The sequence below is a fragment of the Taeniopygia guttata genome, chromosome 5 (assembly GCF_048771995.1).
Source record: "Taeniopygia guttata chromosome 5, bTaeGut7.mat, whole genome shotgun sequence".
Lineage (NCBI taxonomy): Eukaryota > Metazoa > Chordata > Aves > Passeriformes > Estrildidae > Taeniopygia > Taeniopygia guttata.
The window spans coordinates 21,178,308-21,203,190 of record NC_133030.1 but is presented as its reverse complement, the minus strand read 5'-3'; the positions used below and the strand labels follow the sequence as shown (position 1 = coordinate 21,203,190).

Below are 24,883 nucleotides of genomic sequence, written 5' to 3'. Positions count from 1 at the left end.
AATTCCCAGCTCACAGGGATGCACAGAGCACCCTGTGTGTCAGCAGGAGCACAGACTCATGGAGAACCTCTTCCCCTGGTTTTATTAAATGTGGCTGAAAGCAAGAGAAAGCATCAAAACAGACTAAAATAATGAAATTTCTACCCCTAGATACCAAGTTGACTTAAAAGCACAGCATTATTAACAAGTATTCCACGCATCTATTGGAAAAGTATGGGGGGTTTGAGCACATGGGAGGAGACAGCCACTGTGACTACAAAAATATCAGTTTCCTGTTTAAATCTGGGACTGTATTTATTTAGACTTGGTGGCTTATCTCTGAGAAGTTTCTCTGGATACAGGGAAGGTTGGTTTGTTTGTTTATATTAAGGATAACAGAGTTTCCTGACTTGGATCACAGTGTTTATATTTGCCAATTTCATGTCAATTGTGGTAAAAAAGTCAAGTAATTTACTCAAAGACTGCCTGTGGTGAATTTGTTCAGTACATCCAACCCCAATTCTTTTTATAAAAGAACTGGCCATATCCATGGAAAAAAAAAAATATCATATTTTGGAAATGCGTGGACTATGCAGCTGTTACGTAGTAAACTATTAGATACTTTGAGGAAATTCCTCTCAAAAAGGAAGCTGAAAGCTGGTTTGATCATAGATAGGAGACTTCCCATGACCTCCCACTGCCTATATCTTAATATCTATGTCAGAATTCCAACTCTATATTCAACACGAGACTCTTTTTTATGCCCTGAACTGTGAACAGATGGCACTGCCTACTCCATCGGTTCTCTAAGGACCTGTTAAAAGAAGCTGCAACATGGACACAAAAGTAATTGCAAAAAGCTAGGGTGAAAACTTTAATCCATTTTTTTTTGGAAAGATACCAGAGTAAGAAGTTGAGAAGCGAGATCCTTTTGGCTTGTCTAGTACTCACCTCTCCAAAGCAAAAGATATCCGAGAACTTATTGAAATGAATTTCATTTTACTCTTTGCTGCGGTCTCTATTGGAAAAGCTTGAGTCAATTTACTTTAAATCACCAAGGCTGAAAAAGACAGTGGTTCTCAAGTTAATTCATCAATGGATTTTGCTCAAGTACTCAAAGACAAGCAAGGACCCAGATGTCATTGGAATAAACTGTTTGAGTTTCCTATGCTGACACAAACCTGTCAGATGTTAACAGCATACAGATGCAAAGGGCCTCTTCATCCTCTGTTACAAATGCTTGTTTTGGCACAGAAAAATGTGCATTTGTACCAAGTTTAATCTGGAGAAAAAAAAATTAACTCATAGCATGAGTATCCCACTCCACTTTGGAGACAAGACATGTTTAAGAAGTCTGTCTGCTGCTCCATCACTAAATGATTTGTGTTTTATTATCAATCTACAGCAACAAATTATCTTTGACCTCAGTCATCTTCCCCTTCCCAAATCTCACTGTCCATCTTTCATCTTTTCAGAATCATATGTTATGTGTTTTCAACTTCGTCAAGATGGGATATCCACCAACAAAACCAACTTGAACTTTGCACTGACAAAGCTGTCCTGTGCCACTGGGTGCTTCATTACGATCACAAATCCAAACTTTCAAAAGCCAGGAAACAGATAATGAAGGCACAGATTGATATGACCTTTACTGTGTTCTTGAAAATGGTAACAGCCAGCACTGATTTTCATACATTGTAGCACAATCAACAAATCAACATATGAAAATGAAGGGAAGGGGGGAAAAAAAAAGTACAGTTGTTTTGTAGATCTCAGAAGTAGAAGATAACAAAAACTATGGATGAGAAGCTCTTGACCACATAGGGATGAGATCAGGCGCACTGGTTCAGTGGAACACATGGGGCTCCTCCGCCCTGTGAACTGTCTCCATAGTGGGAACAAACAGGTGACAGACAAGGTAGAACTGTCCCAAGGGTGTTACGTTCACACCAAAACTAAACCCTGTTAATGCATAAGCACCATACAGTGCACAGACCCACATTACATAATGGCATGACTACAAAATGTCAAAGACAAGGAGAACACAGTGTTGCTTTTCTTGCCTGTATGGCCATGCCAGAAGCAAAAGGCAAATGCTTCTACTGGGAACAATTTTGACATTTGGTCTGCAGCTGGATCCTGTAAGGTGGATTCACAAGATCAGAACATAAAAAGTGTAAGTCAAACCATACAGAAGAAAGAGAAGAGGAGGCCAAAGGAGAGGCTGTGGCACTCTACAAAGATGCCTTAAATCTCATCTGGTGGCAACAGTAAGTTTGCATTTATGTAGCATTTCATAAACCTTAAATTAGTAAGGCTTGAACAAGCTAGAAAACACTACCCTTCTTCCACCACAGGGGCACAAGATGGTGAAACACTCAGCCAAAGGTCTTGCAGCAAGTCAGTACAAGTACCACCTACTTTTGTCCCCCGAGGATCTACTTTGTGCTGGAAGATTGCCCCAGTGCAGCTCTGCCAGAAACACCCACTAGAAGAGGAATATGTCATACTGAAGGAAGGAGGAGTGATGGTGCTCTCAGGATAACACAAGTGCTCTGAGCAAATGACCTTCCTGGCCCTCACACAGGCTGAGGGACACAACTTCTTCCACACTCCTAACCTTCCCAACTCTTGACCTGGCCTGAGACCCAAATCTGACCATCTCCCAGCAGTTCACTTAATGTCTCAATTTAATAATCTGTGAAGCTAAGCAGGGAACATCACTGCCCTTCACAAGAGCTCTTCAACTTTGTAGAACTAGGTGGTACAAACCTTAGTCCTTCTCTAAATGGGAAGTTCTTATGTTTCACTGCCTCACAAGATGCTCTGGAAAGTTGCTGCAAAATACAGCATCTCCCTAGGGGAACAAATCCAAGACTGGACCTTATTAAACTTTTGCTAAACTCAACCAGCCTATAAGAAAAAAAACAACAACAAAACCAAACTCCAAACCCAGGAGTCTTGCAATTACCCCTGTGGGAGAATCTTCAGAAAGTTCTGGTTCTGACCTCTGCCACCTCCAAGATTCCCCAGGGAATCTGGCATTAATTGCTCATTCTTCCGTGCCCAACCTTTCTGAATCACTAAGGTAATGTCACACTTTAGGCTGATCTTCCCATTTTTAAGTAGGAATTCAGCAGGGCAATTTATATTTCTTGTACTTTTTTTCTAGTTTGGACTAGCAGAAATTTCCAAAGCACAGCACAGCCTTTGAGAGTAACTTCCAATCTAAGCATAAATTCACAGGCACAAGATTTCCCAGCTGCAGTGGTCTCTACACAAGCTGTCCAAGCAGTGACAAGCTGGGTGTTGAAATTTGCTTAAATTGACATTATTTCTGTGGGAGCTGTGCAAACAAACCCAAACCATTCTCTTTTTAATGCTCATGACAAATATTTCATTTGCATTTTATCAAAGACACATTTCTGTGCTTTCAGTCCAGGTCCTGCTTCATGTTGCTACATGCAGGGAGTACAGACTCTACATTCAGCTGCTGGTTGCAGCTTTTCTTTAAGAAGAAAAGAAGCTTCTGATTTTTGCTGATTTGATTTAATAAAATGCCATCCATTAATATTCTGATCTGACAGCAGACTTGGGTAGTTCTATTATTCCCAGTGAGGATGAACCTGCACGAGAAATTTGAGTGCTCAGAAAGGGTTATACAGTTAGAACAAGGTGTATGTAGATTATCCTGTGCCGCTGTATGACAAGACCATTTATCAGTGGAAAGCACAGAACTGCTTTTCTAAAAAGAAACACAACTTTTTTTCCCTTCCAACAAAAAAAAAGCAGACACTTGCCAAATCACCAGTTAATCTAATGGTTCACAGATGTCCATCTCAAAACCATTTAAGAACATGAGCTCCAGGTACATTCCTACACTGCTCCACACTGAGGTCCCTCTAAGTGGCACTAAAAGCCACCCATCCTCATACCACAGGCAAAGTGGATGACACCTACACTGCCACAAAGATGCACAGCTCCCACTTCCATACCATGCTAACAGGAACAGGACCATGTATCAGGCTGGACAGCAAATCATAGGGAATATTCCTTCCTAACCCCAGATCCTTCTGAGTCTGCATACACATACAAGGCACATCAAGAACCTCTTCAGACAGGATTTTCTGTAGCACCTCAGATAACAGTGTCATGCCTCCAGATGTGGCCAAGGTGAATAGGTCTTCCTGGTAACACACAAGACACAGAAACCTTCTGACTCCTACAGGAATGCAGTTAGAGCCATGACAGCTAACAATACTGCTACCTCACAGGGTCAGACTGAAGGAAAGTAAAGCAAAGACAAAACCAAAGGAACACAGAGGGATTCAGGAAGAACAGTGTTAAAATAAAATAAACATCTTTATTTATATCTTATCTCACTGGAAAAGGGTAATTACATGATTTTTATTGTTCACAGGTAGCACAGAATTTGGATGAGACAAACAGCTATGGTTTCTGGGTTAAGAAACACTCACATATGAGAGCAGAGAGGACCAGAAGGTAAATTAGAGGACTGACCATCCACACTGTTTGAGCACAATTTGTAAAACCCTTCTAATTGCTAAGGGAAGAGAGACCTGAAACCAAACCAGATCTTTCGTCACAGACATTGGTGAAATCGATGCAAGGAGTTTGTCAATTCTGATTAGCTGATAAAACAAAGATCTATTCTGAGATGTTCTCAAGAGGTATGGAGTTTGAGTGGGGACTTCGCTCACGCAGAACTGTATTAACTGCTGGGAACTTAAAAAGATGGAGGGGTTACAGGAATGGAAGGTGACAGCAGGGTGGCTGGGCCCACAACCTCACTGCTTGAACCAGTCTGATAAGGAGGAACCCCAGGGAAGAGGAACAAAAACCTGTCTAGAGACAGATCCCACCTGACTTCTCTCCAAGGACACAGCTTTTGTAACTAGGGCCTCTCCAGTGCTTCACCTGCTAGGTGATAGCATTGGGGTTTTCAAAATAAGATTAAAATATTAATATATTTGACAAAAAGGAGGCCTGTTTTACATTAGAAGCAACTGCCTAGGTTCTAATGATGTCCTTCCTGGAAAGTTTCTTCTTGCCTTAAATTTGCCAAAAAAATTTGTTATTTTAACAAGGAATAAAACCAGATCCAGAACTAGGAGAAAAATGCACTTGTCCAGGCCACCCATTTTACAGATCATGATCTTTTACTTTTAAACACATAAAATCATCTTACCAATAAATTAAAAAATGAATTATCCAAAATCTCATATAACCATGAACTAGTGGTCAACATAATTAAAAAGAAACTAATGCAATATCTGACCTAGGAAAAATGCATGTTTTTTTTATTTGGAAAGTAACTTTAAGTCAAGTGAAGAACTCAAAGGCCAGTCAGATGACTAACTGGCAAAATATAACCTGAGCAATCACTTGTCTTTCTAAACAAAGAGCTCTGCTCAAGGGGATTTATAAAGGTAAAATGACAATGATGAAATTACAAGGATCAAGATGTCCCAACAGTCAGAATCAAGAGAAACAAATGAACAACTTGACTATATTTCTCTACAAAGTTTGTGTTTCATTTGTCCAGCTATGAAAACCTCAATTGAATGACACTGACCATCAGTTTTAAGCTAAAAAATTTACGATGTAGAAAACTAAAAATAAATTAGATATTATAGAATCTCTTATCTTCTTAGTCTGTTTGGCAATTGCTTAAACATTGCTTTCCTGGTCTTGCTGAAGGGCACATTTCTCTCTCTGCTTTTCCTCTCTTCTACTAGAAATGTGAACAGCACTGACATACTGCTCTCCTTATTTCCTGTCTGCTGTTGCTCTCATTTTTACATTAGCACTAATGCAAAAACCACTGGAAACCATGCACAGGCTGGGCTTTAAAAAAAACAAAGTATTTGTCAACCTTTTAATTCCTCTGTTAAACAAAGGAAGAGAAAAACCACTCACCTAACTAGATTTCCATAAGTAATGGAAAGAGCAATGCAAAGAATCTACAGACCCATTCTTTAAAAACTATGAACAGGGAAAAGAAGACTATGAAAAAGGCTGCCCTTGCTAGTTTTTTTTAAGGTAGAAAAAAATGTGAAACAAAAGGTCTGAGGAGAAAATAAGAAGCAGCTTTCAAAATAACACCACACAAAACACCACTGTGTTAGGAGAAAAAAAGGGGAAAGGGTGGAAGAAAAAAAGAGAGGAGAAAAATAAAAAAAGAGGGGGGAGGGAAGAAAAAAGGGGTGAAAACCAGAAAAAAAGACAATCCAACAGCTTGAGTGCTAGGATCTTTAAGACTGCCAACTCACAAACCTGTCAAACATTTTCCTCCATCTACTGACTTTCTTCAATACTACAGCCTTTCTGAAAAGAGGAGGCAGAAGAAAAATGATTGCACTACATTTACATTAACTGCACAACATGGGAGATTTATCAGCATTTTTTAACAGCCAAATCAGCCAAACAGATTGTCTGCAGAACTGCAACAGTAACCTATTGGAGCTCTTACCATCGGCAACATCACAAGTGTGTGGGGAGAATCAAATCTTTTATTATAAAAATCAATCACAATTCCCATTCCGTTCCTCGATCCCTTAAAAAAAAAAAAAGCCACAAAAACCTGAGTGCTGCTAATTTAGCCTTCTCACTAAAGAATGAATACCAGATAAAAAGGGAGCCGACAGCTGGCCCAGAGCCAAAAAGAAGGCTTTCAGGGACAAAAATTGCCCAGAACAATGTTCTGCACTCAGAATTTTTTTACATGCAACTCTGTACAGACATGACAGGCATATCTGGCAACATGGCTAAGAATATACATTTATGATGGAGTACACTGCCTTTTAAAAGGAGAAATAAATTAGAGATTAACGCCTTTTATGCAAGCTGCAAGGAGAAGAATTCCTGGAGCAATTCAATTCAGCTCAAGGAACAAGGCTTCTTTCAAAAAGTCACCCTTTAACTGGGAAGGGCGCTTCTTTGCAGGGAGTCTGAACTGAGAAATACGCAGCTCCTTGCTTTCTATTTATAGTCATTCAGGCAGTGAATAGCCTCATTCCAAATGCCACAAGGCATACTCACAACCTTTTATTCCAGAGACCTGATTTGTGTTTCATTTCAAAAAGTCCAGCCTGATGAGGAAAAAAAAAAAAAAAAAAAGAAAAAAAAAAAAAAGGGAGGGGAAAAAAAGGATAGGCGTCTTGCGACAGAAACACTTTTCCCCCAACTTTTCCTTTTACGAAGCTGGTGCTGAAGAGTGTGGAAAAGATGGTGAGTTTTTATTTAGAAACTTCCCTATGGGAAGGGAAGGAAAGTGGGAGCTTTGGAAGTGGATGCATTTTTACTCGTTTAACACTGAATGCCAGTTGCCCTGCAATTTAAGCAAGTCTGGGGGAAGGAGAAAAAGGAGTGAGGGGTGAAAGCATTTCAATTACTTGGCTTTGAAGGACCCTTCTGAATGAGAAAGAGACAGAAAACACTTGTCAAATGCAAGTTCAAGTGAAAGCCACTTCTGCCAATGAAGTGTGCAGATGGCTGTGGGGGTTCCGCTGAACCCTAACTGGGCCTCTATTATGTCTTTATTGCTCACAAAAAGGCCAGGGTCACCTCCAGTTTAGAATAAGTTAGCATCCTTTCCCACAGAATGACTCTGGTCAATCAAGCCAAGCAAAGGAAGTCTTCCTTTGAGTGACTGCTATCCCATCAGTACACTGAAGAATTTTTAGAAAGGATAAATAGACACAAAAACCTTTGGTCTCATCCACACTACCGACATTTACCAGAAAAATTTCCCACCACTGCAGGCAAGCTTGGGAGAACTAGGGTAGGGTGGTGGTGGCTGTCATGAGTGTCTGTTGGATTTCTCTCTCGTTAGGCCTGGATGATAGGAGTCTAAAAATGGTATTGACAGCTTTCAAAATTTCACTAATAAGATGTGGCATGAAAAGCAAGTTCCACACCTTTATTTGTAGTGTGAGCTCTTCAGAAGCATGGGAACTTCACCAGGCCAGCCCAGCATGCCAAGTTTCTTGTTTCTCACAGGATCCACATTTCATGTGTTTCACAAGCAAAAATTGCAGAAATTTGTGCTCACAGGCACCTGTGGTACCATCACCTGCCCTCCCAGCATTGCTCAAGACAATCCATCTGGAACATTCCAATATGATGTTCTGTGGTGTTGTGAAATACCATCACTAGTGCAGACAGTCTTAAAAAAAATGATCCAACAAAGCTGAAATTGGAGGCTGGAATTTGTGTTTGTGGCAAAAATATTCCTGTATTCTTCATTTAAGAAGTTCATATCTAAGGTCACTAAACACCAAGAAAGGGTTCAAACAAGAGCAGGGGGAGGACTTTTCCCAGTGATAAGTTAGTTCCCAAACTATGGTGACAAACTATGCATATTGGCACAACTGTCTTCAAAACATCAGAGAAACAAGTCTCTTCCAACACTGGCATAAGACATTATTCATGAGATCACAACTCCTGGGCAGCAAAGATCACCTTCCCTTGAAGTTAGAGGTAAGCTCTATGGCAAATTCAGCACTTTTCTTGGGAAAATACAGAAGAAAGTGGGAAAATGAAATCATAAAAGGTAACAGCATTTGAAGGAAATCACTCATAGCTACTGACAAACAATATAGTCAGTAACTTCAAGATGGTTACCAAGTTAAAACCTCTCTCAACTATCCTACCTGCTAGTCTGACAAACTCAGTTACTCCAACTTCCATAGAAGCCAACTTTTTCTCAGCAATTGGAAAAACAAATACTTGTTGTGTGCTAAAATATACATCAGGTTCCCTTAAAGGGGGGCTCATTTCCACACTTCACAGGTACAGAAGCTTTTGTGCCACTACATACAAAATCCCTTTTTTAAATACAGGAAGCTGACTCCAGCAATGGAAGTAAAGCAGAATTCTCTCCCTTGCAAGAGGAAAAGGGTGATTTGAAATCAGATAGCCTAAAATAATTCTTTAGGGAGAAAGGAGAGCCCCAAACATGTAAAACTCAAATAATTCTTTAACTTTGTAGTTTAATACATCCTCAGGATTTCCTTGTGATAAATATAGCAAAAGCTGCACATACAGAAGTAATTTCTGAGCACTCCACAAAGACCAAATTTAGAAGTTGCCTGTCATTCGCTTCTTTTTTAAGTTGTCCCTTTGAAAGAGTAGTACAAAACAAAAGAGTTCCTGTATAATTACACAAGATTTAGAGGGCTTTATGGCAATATATCAACTCTAATAAATCACAGATTGTTATAGATTAATGTGAGTTCACACTGGTAGAAATTTGAGTGTGAAAAGACTCAAAGGAGGATTTAAATTATATATTTTTTTTCATTTTGAATCTATTTGATACAGTACCAAGCGGGGCATAGAAAAGTTTAAGACTGTCTGATAAAAACCATCCTATGGAGTGATCTCATTCAATAAAACATATTTGAGAGTTTTCTATTAGTGCATTAAGTGATATGATTAGCACAGGCCACATCATCTCCAGTAACCTCTAGGTGGGACAAGAAGTCCCTGTTGCAACTGCTTCTACATAATGGGGTTTTGCTGCAAGGCTGGTTTTGCTCTACTTCTTTACAGATGAGAATTTCTGGTTATTTATGATGCTGCAGGCAAGGTCAACTAATATGAACCTTGTACTTGGAACAGAGAAACAGAACTCCTAGATGTTTTTAAGTTCCTAAAAATTGGGGAAGGGGGAAAGAGCGAAGGCTAATCCAGTATCTCAGCACCACCTCTAAGAAAAAAATCTCTTTACTACAGAAAAGATTCGCCTTTATTATGGAAAATCCATTTATGCTCAACAGTAGCCCAGACAACAGTCTTCACTTCAGACACATAGCTGCCTTTTCCATATGTATGGCCTAGGCTGTGAAGAAAAGAACTGGCATCTTGAATTTGATTTGTAGTTAGTTATCTGGGAAATGTCAGCTTAAAGAATTAAGAATGTGCTCATGGCACCTCATGCTGCCAAGGAGACATGGTACCTACCTTGAGGACTGAAGCCCCCACACCCCTGTCAACTGGGCTGCTGCATTTCAGCCAAAAGGTGATAAAGACCAGAATAAAAGAGTCCAGGTCATCATTCACCTGCAGAGGCACTCCACCATCCCTCCCCATCCCATCCAGGACAGCAGAAAAAAAAATTTCTCAAGAAAATTTTGCTGAAGAATGGAAAGTTTTATGTATCTCCAAGAGCACTACTGAACACAGAATGGAACCAGCCACAGCTTGGATGTGTTCCTTATAATAAACACCTTCTTCTTCAAGCTGTCATACCTCTCACTTGCTCAGGGCTCAGATACAAGTTCACCTGGCAGCTAACACTGAAAAGGGACAGAAGGAAATTCACTTTCATAAGTTTATCTTCTTCACTTTGGTCAATGAGTCTCTCTGCTCTGTGAACATTTCCTTTCTACTTAGCTTAGAGCAGAAAGGTGTGACCCTTCTGTTCTGATCTAAAACATCTAATTCTGTGAAACTGGATCTGACTTTCTTCAACAACTCCCACACTTGGCAAAAGTTCTCTCAGAAGAAAACAAAGCTCATGTGGTGCAAGGTATAAAATAACATATTGAAATGCCTAATTAAGCAGTAAGCAAAACACAGACAAACTGATCTTGTAATTAGAAGAGTAGAACTAGAAGGCTCTATGCTCCTGAACAGGATATGTGAAATGTTTGTTGGCAGATAGAGGCTGGGTATATTTCTGTGTTCCAGAAAGAGGTAGAATTACATCAGGAAATCCTGAACCACAGTTCAGGGTTTAGAAACATGTGACAGACTCAGAAGAGTTTAAATTCACTAAAAGCCATTAAGATCTGAAATCACTCACCAGTCTGACCTGCTGACCATTACACATCATTGTATGTCATCTCAGCAGTCTGTTGCACACTACAGACTGGTGTGTTCCAGGCTGGACAAACTGCAACACCATTTCTATGACAGCAAATTAGTCAAGATCATTCCATTCCAAATATGCATAAGCAGAAAATTGCATAGGTAATTGCTTTCCTTGCATAGGAAGCTGAGACTCCACTAAGATCCCTGGGAGTCAGAAATTAGTTGCTTACTCCTGACCCCAAATCTGGTGATGAGCCTGGCGTTGCAAGCAGAACACAGCCAACAGACAGATGAGAGAGTGGGGATTCTTAAACAAGAGAGAATAAAGATCCTCTTCCACTGGATGCCAGGTTTCCTTCTTTTTCCTACAGGTGCACACCCATTTGAGGCCGTACATAATTTTATAGAATTAGAATTCCCTTTAGTCAAAGATACAGTTCTCTTCCCTCCTTGAAAGTCTGTGTTCCATCCCAGCAAAGCCCCTCTGGGAAGAGCAACCATAACTGATTTTATCATCAGTCTTATCAAACTCTAAGAACTGTCACAGAATTCACAGAATAACTAGGTTGAAAGAGACTTTCAAGACCACTGAGTCCAACCCATGCCCTAAAACCTCAACTAAGCCATGGCACTGAGTGCCACTTCCAGTCTTTTTTTAAACACATCCAGGGATGGTGACTCCACCACCTCCCCAGGCAGACCATTCCAGTACTTTATCACTCTTTCAGTAAAAAAAGAATGCTGTAACAACATTTTAAGGTAATCTTTCCTCCAAGTGACTCCTCCTATCCATTCTACAATGGCTATGTGGCTCCTGGTCTAAATCTGGTCTCAAGCTCACCAGCACAGATTATACCCTCCAGAAGCTTAAAAGATAGTTGGTTATACACCAGGTCTTTGGACACTGCTACCAAACAAAGCTCTCATGTGATAGAAGTTTGCTGAGCAGCTCCCTTCAGGCAAAAGAAAAAAATCCCCATCCACCTATAACAGCACTCACGGTTCCTCAAGCTAAAGGCACAGCAATACAAAGCCTGACAGCTACTTCAGATTAATAAAAACACAGAGGTATATAATGCTCACAAACCACACTGACAATTCCCAACAAAAAAACATACCCAACAGCCACAAACATGCACACATGTCACTCCCCCAACAGCACAGCCTAATGCCAGTCAGAAGGGGAGTGCATCACAAACAGAAAAACCAGAAGTGGCAGCATCCAAAGGAGCTGCAGGAATACAGAGCTGAACAGAGCTATATGAACTGCAGGGATGAGCACGAGGTTTGCCAGCCCAATTCTGACATGTGCTATTCAACATGAACACATTGTATGTCAGCATCATGTGATGCGTATCACTTGTAGCTGGAAAGGATATAATCTACCAATTTATCAGAAGTAAAAAATATAGGATGTAGTAAAAAGTATAGGAAATACATATCTCATTCATCTAAGGACCACAGTGTAAGCTTCAATTCACAACACTTCTTTGCCACAGTTTTAAATTGAATAGAATTGAATGTCACTGAAAAGTTTCAAAAAAACCCACTGAAATTAAGGCTCACTATTAAAAATCTAAATAATTTTATTCATGCACCTACTTATTCAGACTGATCTAAGATTGTAGATCTGTTCTTTCAGTTAAGGGGATCCTGCATTCCTTACTTCTATATCCATTTAACTTTTCTGTTCTCATATATTAATATAAGTATGCAGTGTGGGAATTATTTACATTAATGTAAGTATAAACTAGGTCTTCTGAAATGCATTTATATTTATAGAAAAACAATGCTTTGAGATCTTTCCAGCTAATTAGCATGTGGCAATAAGTTTAAATTAGTTGTTCTTCCTATAAGATTTGCCTGTTTCTGTAAACCAGTACAGAATCTCTTCCAAGTAGTTTATTACATTGTGTAGGTTTTTTTAATCCTTTGCTGAATAATGAAGCACACATACAAAAATGTATCAGTTATGAGAAAATGTTTCATGTATAAACTAAATACTGCATCTTTTAGGTCAAATAACTGGAAAATAGAAGTGTAATATGTGAAGTATACTTGGAATTGTTTAGAAAAAGCAGCTTTAAGTTAGTTTAATTATTATTTTTTCTCCCCAGTACAAATGACTTCTACAAATCCTACTCCTATATTTAAGTTGCAAATTGTTCCAAATAGCCTTTTACATTATTTATGCAGAATGTGATCAACAACACACTAATTATAAAGCTTGTTTCCTGAAAATTCAAGGGCAGCCCACATAACTACACCCGGGAAAGAAATTCCAGCGAGTTCCATGATCATCATCTAGTGCTGACTTACACTTAAAACACCCTATAAACTTGCAAAGACTTACTGTATGTGATAGGTTATTGTGTGTGTGATAGTTATGTGATTTTGGAGCTCCCACTAAAAAAAACCAAAGGACATTTGTCAACAGAGGGGAGAGGGAAGAGGGCGACGAGGGGAGGCTGCCAGAAGGGATAGCTTGCTGAATACTTATTCCAAGAATATTGCACAAGCTCAACTAAAATGCATAGGTAATGACAGGCAGCTGAAAATTTCACAATTGCTCATTATGCAACTATACCTTAGGCACTTTAAGCAAATACTGAAGAAATAATACATGGGAAAACCTGGCTTGCCATAGATTTTTTTAAAGAAGAATTAGGAAACTATACACATGGGCCTTTGCTTCTCTCTCTGCTGGAATCCTGTAATCCTTATTAATCTGCTGTTTGTTCCTGGAAAGTAACTTTTCTCTGTCAGTAAAATCCAAAGTTCAGTTGGATTAATCTATGCCCTTTACTTGTAGCTGAAGCTGTGTGGACAAACACATGATTTTGACAGACATGACTCAAAATTTGCTATCTATTTTCTATTTGCCCTACTCTTTGTCAAACCAATTAAAAAAAATAAACTTAAAACCTGGGAACAGTGTTACCACAGGATGCCAAATTTGCAGCGAAAGCCCCGCAGGCTCCTGTCACACAAAATTTTGACAAGCCTTGCCAAGTGGTTTCTTCAGGATGCAAACTGCTTGCAAAGTGACTGGGCCCTTTGTGTCACAGTTGAATGCTGCAGATGGGAAGGTTAGCAAAGGGGTTTTGACAGGAAAGGGTAACTGCTGTTTTCACCCTGTGAAGTTCTCCATGCACAAATGAAACACAATCTCCTGGTATCGGGTGATGCTTGGTGTAACCTCAACAGTTCTGCAGAGATTATTTCCTAACTGAGGAAGAGTGCACCCAAAAGTAATGTCACAGTGTGTTACCAGAACAGAACAAAACCACCCCTTAAACCAACCAACCCATCCACCCAGGGACATTCACAGGGCATTTCAAACCCAAGGACCAGGAAAAACAGGACAGATGCCTTCAGCCTATCAAATTGCCAAGCTGTACAAAGTTCATTCACTGTTTAAGAACTTTAAATTCAAACACACCTTCCCAGTGAGAGTAAGATGACTCCCTGCAGATCTGAAATACCAGAAGCCAGAGCAGAATACCAAGCAGAGATACACACAACTATGCACAAGCTATATTCACCCTCGTGCTTTGTTCTATGTAGAAAGCAATTGAAGGCATGCCATGTGATGAAAGCAATTCTCAATTACCATCTAACAGCAATTTTGGGATCCCATCTTCAACACAGGCAAAGCAGCACCTTCTTTGCCTTCTGCAGCAGAATGCAGATGCAGAGCGCAACTTTCTGAACTGTGTAGAGGCAAAATGTTTGGTTGAAGACTTCCTTCTTCAGGAGCACTCAGCATAAATCTGAATGTCATTTAGGCACAAAGCAAGAATATGAAGCAAGAACTCCCTCCTTGAAGTGCAGCAAGAGAGTAAACCACCTAAAACATCATCGGTTTGTTTTTTTTTTTTTTTTCATTTGCTACCTAATGAGCTACAAAATAGTTACAGCTTACTATCTACCATCCCATTTATGCTGGTTTTAGGTGATAACAGAAACTAAATTTATCCAGTAACATGTTTCAAGGTAGTTTTAGGTGTCTATTGGGAAGAAAGAGAAAGCCCAATACCCAGCTGGGTCAACTATAGTATAAAATATAAATATGCGTCCTCGACTTGAAGTCAGCCGAGTTTTGTTTCTGACAAGCTGTGGATTCAACATACATACATACAGAACAAATCATATAGTGCTGCTACTAAAATGGCATGTTCTTGGCAACAAAACACAAGCATGTGAAAATTAATTTATGCTGATTGACTGCAGTAGCAAGTGAAACTGGAAATGCCCCACCTCAAACAACATACTGTGAGATTTTGTGTGTATTAGGACCAGCAGAGTAGCACAAAAGAAAAACAGAGTGAATTAAAAGCCCTTACATTGGTTTCTCTGGTTTTCCTAGACTTCGATGTCAAACCAAACAGGATTGCTGGATTTGCTGCCTGACAGTGAAGTAAGACAGACTGAACAGATTGTTTAAACCCATGAAACACAAGGCAGCCCCAGCTATAAAAAGGTGGCATCTGGAATGTTCCCTGTCCTGCAAGCTGAAAGGTAAGGGGAGACATGTTCTCTCTGGTAGTCATCAAACTCAGTATTAGCTATTGCCAAACACTGAAGTTAAATTTCTGGAGCTAGCAGACAGTCTAGTTTCCTCTTTTCTTGATGGCAAAGACTTTAGAAAGCAGTCATTCCTCAAAATCTATTTATCTAAATTATTTATCAAAAAATGTTGCATATGCTACTACCCTGAACAACATTAAAACTCAATTGATTTCACAGGCCGTGACCAAGGTAGAAATTTCCCTCCTCAAATTCAGGCACAGACTGCCTATATTGTTTTCAAAGCACTAGATACATTAAAATTTCCTTCTTGTCCACATATCTGGACATCACAATCATTAAGGTCCTGAAATATGGCTTTCCAGGGCCTCCATATCCACTGGCTCCTGTACATGAACCTTGCACTGTCTTTTGCATTCAGCAATTTTATATAGCAGTTCCAAGCACCAAAGCCAAAACATCTTTTAAACAAATTTTACCTGAGTCTCCAAATTAGTTGTAAAAGCCTCAGGTAAAATATGAGATTTCAAGCAATTAAATTACACTTGGAGTAATGTAGGCATAACAAACATATCATTTCTTGCAGAAATTTTCTGAACTACATAAACGTACTTCCTTTCTTCTCAAATATGTCTTGTTATGCTAAGTATCATTTTAATATTAATGAAACAAAAGACTCCTCCAAAAATGGGTAAATGTACCCAAGACAAAAGCTGCAGATGAGAACTGCACTTGTTTTCTACAAATTCACCCAAGTATGGTTCTGTTACTCACCTCAATTTTATCTGTTTTTGCATCTCCCCAGTAAAGCTTGTTTTTCTCAAGATCCAGTGCCAAGCCATTAGGCCATCCAAGAGAAGTATTCACCAGAACTCGCCTTTCTGAGCCATCCAGATAAGCACATTCTATCTTTGGACTTTCACCCCAGTCTGTCCAATACATGTAGCTGTTTAAAAAAAAAAAAAAAAAAAGAAAGAAAAGAGGGAGAACAGTTAATGCATGCAACAGGAAAGACAAGAGTTAAGGTCTGTTTTGCTTTCAAAAGAATTTGCTTTTTACTTCCTCAACAGCAGCAGACAAGCCAGCTTAAACAGCAATCAGTGAAGACAATATAAAGTTTGAGCAGTAAATAAATTAAACTACTGAAAATATGCAGTGGCCCAATTCCTTCATAGTTAGGATAACACTGAAGATACAAAGAAAAGAAAATTCAACTAAATACCCAATGTATAACTTCATTGAGGAACACTATATCTAGAAGTCACCTTTTATGTACACAATTATTAAAGAGATGAATCAAGGGAAAACCAGTCATTTCCTGAATATCTGACAAACAGTACAGGCACCATCCTGCAATTTGCACATTTTCACTTTCAGGAGACCATAAGCTGGATCCCAAGACCTACCACAGGGCTCTCACTAAACACCCAACTTACCCCATGACAGGATTGAGCACTATGGCTCGAGGTTCATCAAGGTTTTCGGCGATCAGGATCTTCCTTGATGTCCCGTTCAGCCGGGTCACTTCGATGCGGTCGGTGCCAGTATCGGTCCAGTACAGGTTCCTGGCCACCCAGTCCACAGCAATCCCATCTGGGTGGTTGATCTCCGTGGTCACCAGAGTCTGGGCTCCAGTGCCATCAAGATAGGCCCGACGAATTGCCCGGACATCGTCATCAGTCCAGTAGATGTAGCCTTCCACAGGGTCATAGTCAATGGCAATTGCATGTCTGATGTTGTCTATCTGCAGAATAATGTCAGTGAAATCCGGCGTGTCCAGGGAAATCCTCCTCAAGTCTGTTCTTCTGGCGAGCAGTAAGACTTCCTCAGCACCTGGGGAGAAAGGCATTCATGGCATCATTTCCATTGCTACAGATGTGAAGATTTCAGTAGAGCACAGCAGGCTGTGAACTGCTATTGTCACTGTAACAAGAAGAGAGTTCCTTAAATAAGGACATCAAGCTTTTGTGAAAATAAAGACCTGTTTGTACTTTAGATGAAAATTTCTCACAGCCTTCTAAACTCACACAGATCATACCAATCTGTCTCTAGAATAAAAAAAAATAAATTTGGTGCGTGCAGGTCCAAGTATTTTATCACATTAGAGAGACTTGCTCAGCCAAAGGTCCCACTAGCTCTATCAGTGCACTAGACAAGTTTTCACACATGCCCTACGCAGTAAATGACAGGGCTAACAGAAGACTGGAGTATTTTGTAAACAAATTCCATTAATGATTTACTCCAGACAGTCCAACAAGAAAACAAGTCACAACCACAGCAAGTATTTCTCATTTGGCCACAGATTATGCAAAACTATTTTAAGGCAATAGTATTGTTGTTCTTTTCTCTCCTCTGTTCTTTCTCCCCACTGCAAAGTTTTCCTGCTTGTGGAAAGGGTGACAAACAACAGCTTGGAGAACATTTCAAGGACAAATGGCATCTTCAGTGTTGACTGACACTGAAGTGGCAGCTTCTTTTATTAATGCAAATAAGGGGACAGACAGCAAATGTGCAGTTGCTTAATAAAGTTTCCCCACATCCACCCATGCATGCTTCAGTACAAGTGAAATATGTGGGTTTTTTCCTACTTCTGTTGCCAAGTTTATGCTGAGTATTTTGAAAACTGACAAGGAAATTTTATAGTTTAGCAATACTCCAAAATTGGAAACCTAAATAAAAGTAATTTGTTGTATTTCATCCAGACCAGCAAATGCCACAGGAGGAGGCAATTTCCAGTTTTCCCCAATAGCTGAGATTGAATGAAAATGGCCATCATGGGGACATATCTAAGAATAACAGAAATTCAAATGCTCATGAGAACATTCTTCTAGAAATATTTCACGCCTAGGCATGCTTATGTAGTTCTGGAGACAAGGAAGTTGAATCTATTGTACAACACAACCAAATTTACTTTCACTATGGGTGCTGGATTTGGTTCTGATTTTGGGTTTAGCCTCCGTGTATCATCTCAGAAGCTCTGAAAAGAAATAGTGCTCAGGGCACAAGTGTATGACAGAAAGGATCTAAAATAGCAGCATTTTAGTATCATTTAAGAGCTCCAAACTACCTCAAGCCATCACAACTCTTGGATGAAGCAGTGCTGCTCTCCTCCTTGCCATGGGCTGCTTGTTTTTATTTCAGTATCACCCAGCCTCACATGCAAGCACAGCATGGCCTTGTACCATGACTGTGTGCTGCAAACCACACCAGAGAGCTGATCCAAGCAAAAACAAACTCAGTAGAAATGAAGCCATCAGCTGAAATAAACAACCAGACCGGCAGAGCTCCACAAACGCTTGTGCTGGCACAGTGAGGGGCTCCAGCAAGAATGCTTCTCCCAGTCAGCATCAGCTGACAAGGTCTGGTAAGGACAGCATCACTTTGAGGTAAGGCTTAGGTAGAAGGAATGAAAAAAACAACTCAGAGCTCAAAAACCTCCTGGAGAAAAGGGAGTTATGAAAGCCCATTCATTCATGACAGCAAAGCAAAAGAGACACAGCAACTACAGCAGAACCAAATACCCAATGTAACAGAGTTTTATGTCTAGCTTCTATGCTTCTGAAATATTTCATTACGGGAGTCAAAATAAAAACTGGTTAGTGCAAGCTAAGTAAAAATTCAGGCCTCAAAACTCAACATGGAAAGGGTGATGCATCTGGTCATCTAAGTGTTGTACAAACACAGAAGGGTTTTAAATTTAAAAAGACAGGCGAGATGTTGGAGTTGCTTTTTATTTAAGGGAACACCTGGAACACATGGCCCTCTGTCTCAGGGAGGATGATGAGCCAGTCAAGAGTTTATGGGTTGGGATTAAAGAGCAGAGTAGGTAGGGTGACACTGCTGTGGGTGTTTGTTACCCTCTGAATTTCTACTATATCAATGTATCTGCAATCATAACCTTAACACTGAACACAGTATGAATACTGTGAAACAGAGGACCATCAAATACATGCCTAGCAAGTGATAACACAGCAATTACCAATATTACATGTATTTCTAGGATAACCAAGATTGCAAGGCTCATTGCATGGGAACAAACAGATAAGAATCAATGCATATGTTTTGCATTTCACACAAGGGATTGCAGGGTCACCTTGGTTCACTGTAAACAAGTTCAGAGGAAGCAACCATCAGTCTAAGGCCCAGATTGTGTCTAGAAATGCTGACTAGACAACAGGCTGAAAGACACTGTAAACACCCCCTAAAATTCACAAGTAGTACCAAAACAGCCTTCACTTCCTCACAGCAGCTAAAACTCAGATTTAACTCATCCAGCTCTGTGATAGGTTCACCTCTGCATAAGACCATGCACTTACTTGAATGCAAGGTATTGTTTTGACCAGGAACGGGACAGCCCAGACACCGTGAATCAACTGCATGACTAGAATCTTCTTGCAAATCAAAAGAAACAATTTGTTTCTGACATGTTCAGCTGCTCTGAGTTTTTCCTCCAAGTAAACACTACGGGAGATACATTCCCAACCTCAGTTCTGTCCCATGGACATATATGGCTAAAAATAAACAGGTAGAAAAAAACTTCTCCATGCTGATCTAGTGAACAAAAAGAAAATCTTCAGTTGACAACTGGCACATTTTGTTGGTAGTTGAATAAGATGCCTCTTGGCAATTTCTTCTATTTTCTAACCTACCTTTAACTGAGGCTTGTGGGGGAAAATAAGTAATAAGGGGACTGAGCTACCTGGCTAATTCTGTAAGGATGCTTAAAATTAAGTGAAATATTACCCAAAAAGACTCTTGACAGACATGCACCTACATCCTTGAACAATAAAATACACGTGAACAGAGAAAACGTTACCACAGCATGTATCACAACGTTACACCCCCCACCTGAAAACCTGTAATAGATTGTTATCAGAGGTATTTGCTAATAGGTGCAAAAAATCCTCTTTTATTACAACAGAATTTTCAATTACAGTTAGTTATAACTGTATTTGACTCCATTAACAAACTTCTGCCAGAGAGAAAGAGTTGGCAGCAGGCTCTAAGCACAACAGCAAGAGATGAGAACCTGATGCTGGTTGTCTCTAAAAACCTGGCCAAACACGCTTGTCTGGCTCATTAGTTTTATCTGCATCATGGAGGTATTTTGATTATTAATGTTGGTAGGAATGTTTTCAAGGCTGCAGGAGTGTTGTGCTGTGACAGGCCCAGTGTTATCCTAGATACCCTAGAATCTGCTTAACACATAACACATTACAGCCAGCTATTTACCTTGTGCCAAAGTGCTGTAACATATATTTAATTAACTACATTTTCAAAACCTCTCTCACTGCAGTCACTTCTCTAACCACATGATCAAGAGATTCCCAACAGAACTGCTAACTGTTACAACATGGTCATTTATAACACCACACAATGAACAAAAGCCTTTTTGGAGGGGAGTGGGAAATGCAAGCTATTCCAACATCACAATTGCAGCAGCCAAACACTTCAGCAGAAGTTCATGAGAAGTTTTCTATGCAAACCATAAATAGAAAACCAGGAGGAACTAGATCAATCTAAAATTTCCATTTAGAAAACATTTCAAAATACCCATATTCAAATTGTTTTATTTTTTCAACTGGTTTATATTTTGAACTGCTTCTTTTTCTCTACTCTATTCATCTCAAGCTTTCTACAGAACTTCAAGAGAAATTTTTAGTAGCTCTAATAACCATAAGAGCTGATGAGCGCTTCTGGTTGACGCACAATCACAGAAAGGTGTGGGTTGAAACAGACCTTGAAAATCATCTAATTCCAATCCCTCTGTCACAGGAAAGGATGCCACCCACTAGATCAGATTGCTCAGAGCCTGGCCTTGAACTCTTCCAGGGATGGGGGTTTACAAAACAAAACAAAAAAAAACCAAACCCACAAATAAGATGACTCTAAGGTCTACTTTCAATTAATAAATCCTAGAGAAACAGGTTAGGGTGCCTTTTTTTTTTTTTTTTTTTTTTTTGCACTCACACAAGATGCTTTCCTGCCATACTCAGAAATCAGTATTTTTAATATCTATGCTAGGATATCATTTTTGCTTTGATTTGGTTGACTTGTGCTTTTGTTATTAAAAATTCATGCTTCACTGCTGGAAATGGGAACTGTATTCTATTTGCAAAACTAACTGCAATCAGGGCTGACAGCAGCAAAACAGGCCATCTCACCAGCTTGACAGGACCCTTTTTTATTCTTCCCTTGGCCCACTTCACATTTGACAAGTAACAAGACATCTATAACACAGTAACAAATGCCCCAATTTATTCACCCAACCTAAACATGTGGACTGCAGTGGCTGCCTCTGTTAATCTTTGCCAGAAAAAGCCATGCTATTCCTTTCCTATTTGTCTGTCTGCTAATTAGGCTAGAACAATGACCTATTGTAGAACTCATCCCCCAGTTTTATGTATATGCATGAGCATGCACCTGCATGTGCAGACCCAGTCTCACTGCAAACAATTCTGGAAATATCCATACTTGTGGGGGGAAAATCAGATACACTGTAAAAACAGGAAAGATTTCAGCTCTGTTCCAAAGAACAAAATGGTAAATGCTTTTTGAAAAGACTGTGTTAGAAGTACTTTGACTGAGGGCAACTCCCTTACAAGCTGTTTGAGCACAGCTACCTCAGCACTCTTGAGAAACAAAAAAGATTTATCAAAAAAGCAAGGGATTTTGTTGGTTGCTGCAATACAGTGAATTACCCAGCAAACTTCCAGTGTATGGCAAAAGAGGACCAGAGTATGGTTTTGGGAGAAAACATGGAGCAAATGAATACTGATAACACTGCCACACTGCTTAATAAGTTTTCCAATATTCAAAACAACTATAACACCCTGTATAAGGGTTTAACCTTAGTCACTTTTCACACCAAAAGAAAAATGATGTAATAAAACTGACTGGATTTAAATCAACAAAATTCTGTAAAATTTTGTAAAATTCTGTAAAACCCCTTTCTTGTTCCTCAACCTCCCCAGAAAACAGTAATATTTACGGAGCTGAAACAACCTTTAGCAATACCTAGAAATAAATGGAAAATCTTTTTATACATTCTCCTTGGTTACCTTACTAGAGCCAGCTGCAACATGAACAGCACTGTGCATTCCAGTTCAGGCCTTTATTTATCTTTCAGTCTGAGAGGAAGACAGGACTGCTGCTTCTTACTGTGTGCCAGTGGTGGGCTGGGAAAGGCTGACCATGTACTCTCCAACTGGACACTGCACATGCAATTTAAAACCAAGGACCGTGTGCAGTGGGAGTGTGCAACCAGCAAAATAGAAACAGGAAAGGTTTCTTTGAAAGAATGTTTTGAGTGGCCACATTCAGACAGGACTTGATTTAATTGAAAGGTAAGTAAGCATGAGGAAAACTAACAATTGTGACAAAGAACGGAAATACCAGAGCACTTACGTAACTCAAAAATTACATCATTTCTGTCTGCATGTTACAGTGAAAAGCTATTGTCTCCTGTTTCTGCCACTATCATAGCAGTAGACTTCTAACATTGCCTGAACCAGAAAAAAAAAACCCTACAAATCAGAGTTTTGACACGTTCACACAGCCACCAAAATGAAATTCCACAAATGGAATATTAGTTAAACTGCACAGCTGATAAGACCATTAGCACAAAGCAGCTGACTAGGACAAAAGTAATGTTTCTTCCAGAAAAAGCTGTTGCAGGACAGAAATGACAGTCACCCTGTTCTAGTTTAGGAGCTTCTGTGAGACATGCTCAGTTTTACATGCCCAGTACTATACTCGTGAGTACAAAGGTTTGAGAAGTTACTACTGACATTGGAGTTGGTAACTCTTAGGAGAATTTAATCAAAACAGCATTAATATAAGTCCTAAATGCATTGGTATTAACCAGAATCAAAGGTCAGCACAGCCATCTGGCTGCTGCTGTACCAAGCAAAGAAGCTTCCCTTACACACAGGTTTCATCCAAAAAGCTCAAAGCACTTGAACAACTAAGTCTTACCCTGCCCTGGGGTCTGTATAATCTCTGTGCGCTTTAAAAAAAGAGAAGAGAAAGTTGAAAATGTTAATTGGTAAATCTGTTACCTTATGGATGCCATACTCCCAGCTTCTACTCTTTATTAACAAAAAAAAAAAAAAAAAAAAAAAAAAAAAAATTAACATCCATTACACATAATTCTTAATAACAGCTCCTGCAAGCCATAGGAAGAAGGATGGGCCAAGAAAAAGTCTGCCAAAAATCCCTACTGCTAGAAAAAGGGTCAGCTGTGGATTGTGGTGTTTCCTCACATAGCAAGGTTTTAAAGTTTACATGTACCTGCTCTCTGCTGGAGACACACAATTCCACTGTCTCAGAATAAGGAATCACTGACTTTGGAACTGACATCCATTTTGCCACCTAGTTTCTGTTAAACAGAGTTTTGGCAGTAAATCCCCAAGTGCACAAGAGAGACAAGAATCAAAAATTCATTATAACTCAACAAGATGCATAATTAATATATTTTACAAATGAACAGAAATACAGTAGGTTTTCTACAATCCCACTTCTATTGACTTATAATTGCAGATGTTTCCAATTCAGCAAGAGACCTTGAACATATTAAGTTTCTTTGCACTGCTGTCATCCTTTACACAAACAGAAATAAATACTTTACATACCACGAGCCTTCTCTGAGGCTGAAAACTGTCTAATGCTTTGAAATTTAAGCATTATTTACTATGTGCCAAGTCTGCTGGAGCCCCAGAAAATTCAATTCTGAGCTGACACAATCAAGGAAAAAAAGCAAAACAGCAAAACAAAACAAACAAAAAAAGATATAAACAGCTGCAAATTAGGGTTTGCACATCTAGGGAGAGTATCAATCTCACATTTATGTAGTAAAACAGAGAGACAGCCACCCAATGCTGGAAGAAGCAGTCAAGCCACAGCAGCTTAGGCAGTTACCACTGGGTCTTGGTGACTTTGCCTGTGTATGTTCCCAGCACAAAGAGAATGCAAGATAACAAAGTTTACATGTAAACCTTTTCAGTGCAGACCCAGGGTGTGGTTCTTTTGCAGTTTAAAACCAGATTAAATCCAGAGACTCAACAGAGCTGAAAAAGGAGAGTGTCGCTATTTCCTTTATATGCGCACACCAAAACAAAAAAAAAACCAAAACAACAAACCCAAAACAAAAAACCCCTAACCACAAAAATAAGCTCTAACTAGACAGTGTTTCAGAGTCCTGGAAAGTAGTAATCAATTTGAAACATGCACCAACAAAGCTTGAAAAGAAAGTTTCATTCACCATAGCCCAGGAAAACCACTGACAGCAGAACTAGAAGATGATGTGGCAGACCTTCAAGAATGCTCCTCACTCCCTCCAGGTTTGTTCCTTATGGTATGTTCCTAATGGCTTTTATCCAGTGAAATTATAAATAAGGCCTTTTCCATATGAGGCTATTTCATTTTGTCACTAAACAAAGTAGCCCCATTCAGAAGCATAAAAGTTGCTATGAATATAAAATAATGTAATCTTTTAATATATCAAATAAACTCATAAACATAACACACTAAATCA

At 39.4% G+C, this 24,883-nt stretch overlaps 1 protein-coding gene across 4 annotated transcripts in view; it reads right to left on the bottom strand.

Moving 5' to 3' along the window:
* Positions 1-24,883, bottom strand: part of LRP5 (LDL receptor related protein 5) — a 132,431-nt gene that overhangs the window by 49,384 nt on the left and 58,164 nt on the right. For all 4 annotated transcript variants that reach the window (XM_002199503.6, XM_072929834.1, XM_072929836.1 and 1 more), the window contains exons 6-7: positions 16,785-17,181; positions 16,123-16,294 (exon numbers count right to left, since the gene is read on the bottom strand). In XM_002199503.6, the coding sequence (XP_002199539.2) occupies positions 16,123-16,294; positions 16,785-17,181 (569 nt within the window). The remainder of the gene's footprint in view (positions 1-16,122; positions 16,295-16,784; positions 17,182-24,883) is intronic.